Source organism: Pezoporus occidentalis, unplaced genomic scaffold (genome assembly GCF_034315485.1).
Source record: "Pezoporus occidentalis ecotype Australia unplaced genomic scaffold, CSIRO_AGI_Poc_V1 ctg27, whole genome shotgun sequence".
In the NCBI taxonomy this organism is placed as follows: Eukaryota; Metazoa; Chordata; class Aves; order Psittaciformes; family Psittacidae; genus Pezoporus; species Pezoporus occidentalis.
In genome coordinates, this window is record NW_026914611.1 from 462,389 (window position 1) to 470,754 (window position 8,366).

Below are 8,366 nucleotides of genomic sequence, written 5' to 3' on the forward strand. Positions count from 1 at the left end.
GTGAATGGCAACTTTTCCTCTAACAATAATCAAAACTGTATTCTGTCACTTCAGAGCTTACTTCATATGCAAGTTAGGAAAGAACCCAGCCATTATTTAGATCCAGCCTTAGTGTCTTCTGAAACTTCATTTGATACCATGACGGTGTTAGAAAGGTGATGAACATTTCAGGAGATGATAGTTATTTCTGAAATTTTTTTTTTTTTTTTTTGGTATAAAATGATGATTAAGAGATAAGACTGGCAAAAAGTTGAATAAAAATAATCATGCAATTCTTATTTTTCAAAGTGCTTTGAGAAAAACAGGAACTTTTGATAAATAAAATGTTTTCTGTACTTTGGAAAATATAACTAAAATAAAGTTCCACTTCTTTCTAGCTAAGTAACCTGAAAGAAGTCACAGTTGTGGATGTGTCAGCAAACAAGTTCCATTCTATTCCAATTTGTGTACTTCGTATGTCTAATTTGCAGTGGTTGGATATTAGCAGCAACAACCTGAAAGACCTCCCAGAAGACATAGACAGGTAGTTTATGTTTTTAATTTATTGGCAGGCTTGTGAACTCTAAAGCAAATCTAGAAAGTAACAAGCTTCTAAGGGACAGCATTAATGAAAAATTACATGAGAAAATCTCACTTGGAAATGCATCATACAGTTTTGCATGTAAGCTTTACCATTATTATTGATGGAATAGGTCAGATAACAGAAACTACATTTTCTAGCTCATTAATGGCAGATTGTACAGTCAGTGCCTCTGCTTTTCAGTTAACTAGTTAGATTTTCTGCTGCATTCATGGCAGCATTGTTCTTTAGGAAGTTCATGGGGCATACTGTCTCAGTTCCAGCAAAGGGGACTCACGATATGGAGTTGGCAGCAGTATCACTCTGGAGGGTAAATAGGGTGGAGGGAAAGATGAACTAAAGCATATTTAAAGAACCTGGTAAAATTTGTCAGTAAAGCAGAAAAATATTAGTAAGCTTGAAAAACCCACTGACAATTTTCCCCTCCTACTCTGGAGTATATATTCATGTGCACACATATACTTACATTCTCAAATTAGAGATCCACTGGAGATATTTTTAAAAAAATCATGCTAATCTGCTTAATGGGATTTACTAGTCTGAGAAAGCACTTATTCCTGGGCCTATTTATTCACTCTGGAGTCCTGCTGTAATCTGGTTTACAGAACGTTACATAACCATAAGTAAAGAAACTACGGATTAACAAAAGTTTATATTAAAAAAAAATGCATTATTTGTTGAGTTGGGAATAGAGATCCTTGAGGCAGAAGAAACTTCACACAAAATTTATTCAACCTTAACTTTTTCAAAACCCTTGTTGCTGGTCAAAAAGACCTTTCTGGGGCATTGTGTAATCACAGATTTCTCTGACAGCAGGGGCTGAAAACTTTTGTATTAGTAATTCAGATGCTCTAGCAACAACAGTATACAACTGCCATTTTTTTCCCAGATCTGAACTGAGATTTGATTAATTTGAAAGAGCTTCTAATAAGATTTTTATTTTATGGAAGGATACTCACTAAATTTAAGGGACATTTCCCCCCTGTAACCCATCTATATTCCTCTGTCTCCAAAATGCTCCTTTTCTACATTTCATCTCCTCTGTTTTTCTACAATGGTGTTTAAGGAATGGGCTTTTCCTGTCAATCAGACAAACTTGTTTCATCAGCTTGCTATCTTCTATCTACTCCAAGGAATAAATGCTCAGTCACAAATTACTACTGCATTAGGAAAAGAGCTAGGGTAAGTAAAGAAAACCAAGCTAAACATGTTCCTTTACAAAACGCTGTCATTAAATTGATTTCAATGGGAAAACTTGCAAGAGCCATACGACCAGGAGCTGGTCTTTCTCTTGCTCCCTGCAGTATTAATTACTAGTGAAAAACAATTGATGGGAATATACTGCCTAGCACGAATGTATCTAGTTCATAGAATCCAGCATACGGGCAAAGGTGTGAACTGCTGACCCATATTTTTCATCAGTTCCAGGATACACATAGTGAGCCTTTATATCATATTCTGTCAACATGTGTATGAAAGCACAATAATTTTTGTAATCTTTTATCTGGGGAATGTTTCTGAGTACTTTTCAGAGGTATGCTATTAATATCTATGATATTGAACCATGACTGGAAATTTCCACTAGAGTTAGTTGGTGACAGTTTGTGGAAGTGTGGTATAAATAATTTTTGAGAAACAAAAGATGGTGCATGTTCTTCTTTTGTACATGATTAATTCTGTGTTGCTATCTTGGATAAATATTCCTGTCTGAAATAAATATTTTATTATCTTCATCTTTCACATTTTTACAGGTTAGATCAACTTCAGACACTTCTTCTGCAGAAGAACAAGTTGACTTATCTTCCACGAGCTCTTGTCAATATGCCAAAGCTCAGTTTGCTAGTTGTCAGTGGTGATAACCTGGTTGAGATACCCACCGCTGTATGTGAGTCAACCACAGGTTTAAAGTAAGTAAAAGACAGAAAGTATGCTCTTTATAACATAAAGTAGGTGCACTCAGCAGAAATATTTTCACAGGCATCAGTTTCTACCACACCTGGTGGACAAATTAGGACTCAATTTATATCAGAGCCATTAAAGAGGCACTAGAAAGCTTGGAAAATGCAGAGGAACAGCAGTTTTCTGATTTTCATTTGCCACTTCCCCACACTGTGCATCTGTATGCCTAAACTGCTATTCCTGTGTAGACATGGTTGTAGTAGTTCTAACTCTGGAGTCTCATAATCATGTGCCAGAGCAGGACCAGGAAACTGGCAGTTTGCTGTTGATAAGCTTAGTGCTGTCAAAAGTATGCTTCTGGGAGTTAAAAGTCTAAATAGTGTCATGTGAGTTTAGTAGGTCATATACTCTGTTGCGAAGCAGCACCTTGTTGCTGCATGCAGATTAAGTCTAAAAGGCCTTTTAGTCTGCAGTCACAATGATCTTGCATTTCTACAGCCAATGCTCAGGCCTTTGATTATGATACTTTTTGAGACTCCATATTGGGTCTGACTGGGATGGAGTTAACTTTTGCCACAGTAGTCCTCATAGTGCTGTATTTATATTTGTAGCTAGAATGGTGGTGAGACACGGAGGTTTTTTGCTACTGTTGACCAGGGCTCCCACATCAAGGCTGCCTCTTCAAACCCCCCTCACAAAGGCCAGTGGGCTGAGGATGAGCAAGAGGTTGTGAGGGGACACAGCTGGGACAGCTGACTCAAACTGGCCAAACGGATATTCTATACTGTATGGTGTCATGCTCAGCAATAAAATCAAGAGAAAGCTTTGGAAGGGCAAACAATTGATACGGAGAAAACTCCAGGAACAAAGGTTATATATATAAAACAAGGTTATTATATAGTGCTACCCATACTGAATGCCTGGTTCCCAGGAAAGGGGTGGACATTGCCTGTTGATAAGTAGAGAATGCAGAGAATGATTTCTTTTTTTTTTTAATATTTAATATTTATTTTGCTTTGTTTTTCTTCTGTGTGTGGCTTTTGTTTTTCTACATTAAGCTGTCTTTATCTCAACCTATGACTTTTTCATCTTATATTCTCCCGTATCCTGCTGTGGAGAGGGAGTGAGAGGGCTGCTTGGTGGGAACCTGGCAGCCAAGACCAACAGACCACAGACTCACAACAATTCATGAGATTTTGAAAAGCTGTATGATTTGTTGGACCATTTGTTCTTTAGAAAGTAACATTTCTTGGATTATGTGTTACTTCTTGAGTGGGAAAAACATCAGAGATTTTCAGAATGTTATAGACTTAATTTGCATGTTATTTTAGATGTGAATGTAACCATCTAGTTTCTCATCTGCAATGTGTAACTTTAGGAAATTTGCAAATATGACAAAATGCATATCCAGTCATGCATTGTAAAACAGAATGAACATAACAACTACCAAAAAATAGAGATACATATTGTCAGTGAAGTAATACTGGCAAAATTCCAGACTACAGGCAGTTATTAAGGATTTTGCAGTGCTTGGTAACAGTTGTGAAATTATCCTGTAGTCTGTCATACGTTTAATAATAAAGAAATATATTTCTTAAGGCAAAGAATGATTTATGTAGATAAGAAAAAAAAAAGAGAGCTAAATCTCATAAATTTTATATGGAAAGTGGAGTATAGAGAATGTGTTATTTGAAATTTTTACTTCTGCAAATAAGTGGATCCTAATGATTCCACAGTGCAAAAACTGAGCAAATGTTCCTTATGTTTCTCTTTCTGGCTGTAGAAGCAACTTCTAAAATGTCATTCATGCAGGCCAGTGAAGTTCAGAAGCCTGATGCATACATTCTTTCGTTAATCTCTCTCTAGATTTGTAAGTCTCAAGGACAGCCCAGTTGAAACTATTGTATGTGAAGACACTGAAGAAATTGTAGAAAGTGAACGTGAACGGGAGCAATTCGAGAAAGAGTTTATGAAAGCATACATTGAAGACCTAAAAGAAAGGGGTATGTGTTAACTTCCAGTAAACTTCCTACCGGCTTGGATATAAATGCAGAAATACAACCGAAACATTAACTTTTAAGAGGACAAGCAATATATCCTTAAACTGTAATTGTCTGTTATGGTAAATAAGACTAAAAGTGAAAATGTCTAATGTGTTTTCTTTAAATTTTGGGCCCTGACTAAGACACCTGATATTGAACAAATGCATACAAAATTAATGGTGTATTTGCACATACATTAATTCAATGACTATATATGCAACGATTTTCCTTATTCTCCAGATTTGCTCACCTCACTGGGGATTAGCATTAGGAACTGAATTCCAGCAAAAAGTGCTTCTTCTCCTCAAAAAGAAACACAGTATATACATAAAATACTCTTTGCATTTATAGAACATATTTTAATAATGAGATGTATAGAATGTACTTATTGTTTGACCACATTGTTTTTATTGCACATCACCTAAAAAATCTGTGTTACTTTAGTTTGCTGTTCTGTTTTAGACTTACTGTAATTAAGTAACTGGAAATATCTTTTTTTTTTCATTTAGTAAAACATGTTAGGAAACAAAGGGAAAATTTCCTGTGAGCCAAAATACCATATAGAGTTTAAATCCCTTTGAGAGTTTGTGTGTGGAAATGGATTTTTGTGGAATGAATCCTATTGTATCTTTTCATTCTTTGCATTTCATGAATTGGCATGTAGGTGGTCTATAGAGCAGTCCTACAAGACCTAGCAAAAAAGAAATGTAAAGGAATGTGGCTGCAGAATATTTTTCACATTCTGATACTGGACTTCCATTCTTTAATGTTCATAAACTGCACACTGGAGTATGCAAGCTGCCTACTTCTAAAATGACAGCCAAGCTTCCTGAAACCTTCATTTGATCCTGCCAGGCATAGGCCAGCTTTATACTATTTGGGGTAAAGCAGCTCAGGGATAATAGATGTTTCTGCCTTCCTAGACAAAACTTATCTCCAAGCTTTAAGGTTGGGTCACAAATCACTCTTGTATTTCCTGCTTCTGACCTCTTGTGCTACAGATTATGCCAATACCTGCCTTTAAAAAGCAGACTGGAGAAGGAATAGTTTCTGTATAATGTGAGCTAGCAGAATTTCTGAAAGATAGCAGAGAGATCACTTGTAGAGAACTTTTGAAATAAAACCAAACCTAGCTGTTTCCAGCTAAGGGCTCCATTTATTTGTGCTGGATTACATAGCTAAAGTCTGAGCTGTATTTCTTTTTTCTCTTTTCACAGATTCTGCTCCTTCCTACACTACAAAAGTATTATTCAGTCTTCAGCTCTGAAGAACAGAAATCTCTAAATCACAAGTGAACATCAGAATATTACTATCCATCGTAATAGAAAACACTGGAAATCACAGATGGCCAGAAGCACTTAAAAATCACCATGATTTTTTTTTATTTCTTACTATAGTTACTCCCAGTAACTGCGGATAAAACAAAGAGCAGTAGAGCCTTCATAAGATGCTCTTTCACCTTTTAAATCAACAAATTTATTTTCTAGTCCACAGCAGCAGCCACTAATTTACATCTAGACCTGATGAAAGTAAATATTCACTGTAATAAAATATACACAGGCATCGATACCCTCAGGTTGAATACACTATATGCTGTAGTTAAAGCAGTGGAACATAATCACCATCTTAAAAAGAGATTTTCTTTTATAAGAGGTGAAGGATTAATTTAGAAAATGAATGTGAGCTGTTTTTTTCTTAAGTCCAAATAACTCACTTAGTGCTTTACAATATTTAAAGTGCAAACACATATATAGTTGTTTGCATTTACTTTCTGTTCTTCAAGGAAATTGTCCTTCCTGGGATTTTCAGTTTAGATAAAATTCAACAACTTTATAAATAGAAACTGCAGCAATTCAGATGCTTTGTTCCAAGCATATTATAAGCTTTTAATCTGTTTTCAAATTCAAGTACCAACATGACTGAAACTGTGCAAAGCAGTCTTATAATATAGCAGTGTATAAAATAAGATTTTAAGGAGTAAGCAGTGTAAACAAATACTATCAGCAAAATGTTGCTAAAGTTCTCCTGCTAATGGTTTCAGGTTACAGCATTTCGTGGACATTTATTGACATTTTCCAAGTTGTATAAGAATGAGTTTGCTGGATAAGAAGTTTTGTTGCTTTCCATTTACTAACCTGTTTATATATAACTACGCATGTATAGGTACATAGAGTCTCAGGAATCTAATTTTGCATTTTTTTTGTTTGTTTAATAAATTAATACTTTTTGATCTAAAAAGACTTGGAATTTTGAGTATTAAGACTCAAATTAAACTCAAATTTGAAAATGTAAATAGTCCTAAACTTATGAGTGTAGTTAGGGGAAATTATGTTTACATCTTGCTTTTTTTCTTATAGAAAGCTATGTCCAGTTCTGTGCAGTAGTGTCATTTAAATCAGTCATATTTAAAAAGCAAAAGATGTGCTCCTTAAGACTTCTATATATATAAAAAAAAAAATACTACTTTTGCTGTTTTCCTTCTTCTTTAACTTTTTAGCATTAATTCTTTTGAAAGAAAAGAATTTTTAAATAGTAAGTGTGTTATTTATTCCCATCACAAACTTCTGTTGTTAGATTACTAACCAAAATTAAACTCTCTCAAGTTGGTCTTTCTTTAGGTGTTAATGCTGCTTTTAAGCAAGAGCTGAAGCAAAGAGAACGTTTCAAAAAACTCCAAGTGGGCTTATAGAAATCAGTCTTTCTGAAACTACCCTACAAAACTTTTTTTCAGTGAAATTATAAAATTTGTTGATTAGGTATTAATATTGATGTAATAAACTTCCTTAAGACATCTGATTTGGCATTGCTTGAAATTCTGCTTGTAGAGTTCTATTGTAGTCTAGTATACCTGAAAATCAGAAACGGAAATCACAGCTGCAGTGTTTATAGAATTTTGATGTCCATTATGGGAGCTGTAACTTTTAAGAAAAAACAGTGGTGTAAATGGAATTAACAAAACAAAGATTCTGCTGTCAGAATTTTTGAATAAAACTACAGAGTAATTTTGCATGGAAGTGACCTTCGAAGAACAACTGGCCCAATCCCTCTGCCACAGGTGGGGACATCTTTCATTAGATTAGATTTCTCAAAACCTTGTCCAGCCTGAACTTGAGTACGTCTCATGATGGGGTACCCACAACTTCCAGTGTCTCACCACACTTATTGCAAAGAACTTCTTCCTTATATCCAGTATAAATCTAAACCCTGTTTGAGTTTAAACTATTGTTGTGGTACAGGCCCTGGTAAAAGATCTTTCTCCCTCTTTCTTGTGAGCACCTTTTATATATTGAAGAGTTGCAATAAGGTCTCCTGTAGTCTTCACCCACCTCTCAGCCTCTCTCCATAGGAGAGGTGATTCAGCCCTCTGACCATTTTTGTGGCCTTCCTCTGGACCTGCGCTAACAGGTCCCCAGATCTGGATGCAACACTCAAGGTGATGATCTCATGAGATCAGAATAGAAAAGAGTCACTCCCTTTGACCTGCTGGCCAGGCTCCTTTTGATGTAGGGTATGATGGTCTTTCTGGGCTGCAAATGCACACTGCCAGCTCATGTCCAATTTTTCATTCACCTGTACCCTCAAACGCTTCCCTGCAGGCCTAAGAGCTTTTATTCCTAGCATTTGTAGAACTTTACTTCCTAAAATCTTATAGACAGAAAGAAAGGATAGTTTTTGTCACAGAATTTGTCAAATACCTCTATTTAAGGGGAGAATGGTGTACATGAACAACTGTTTCCATTATGCCTAAGATATCCAGTGGGTAATGTCAGCTATAACTGAAAGTTCTAATTTCAGCATAACTGCATTTGAATTCTATTTCTGTGTCCTATACAGCAAAAATACTG

The 8,366-nt window shown here is 35.5% G+C and overlaps 1 protein-coding gene across 1 annotated transcript in view; it reads left to right on the forward strand.

The window, feature by feature from the left end:
* LRRC2 (leucine rich repeat containing 2) overlaps nt 1–7,527 on the forward strand; it is a 53,957-nt gene extending 46,430 nt beyond the window's left edge. Inside the window, exons 5-8 of the mRNA XM_062624569.1 lie at nt 378–523; nt 2,332–2,487; nt 4,346–4,482; nt 5,739–7,527. Coding sequence (XP_062480553.1) covers nt 378–523; nt 2,332–2,487; nt 4,346–4,482; nt 5,739–5,788 — 489 coding nt within the window. The 3' untranslated portion in view covers nt 5,789–7,527. The remainder of the gene's footprint in view (nt 1–377; nt 524–2,331; nt 2,488–4,345; nt 4,483–5,738) is intronic.
* Nucleotides 7,528–8,366: the final 839 nt, after the last annotated feature.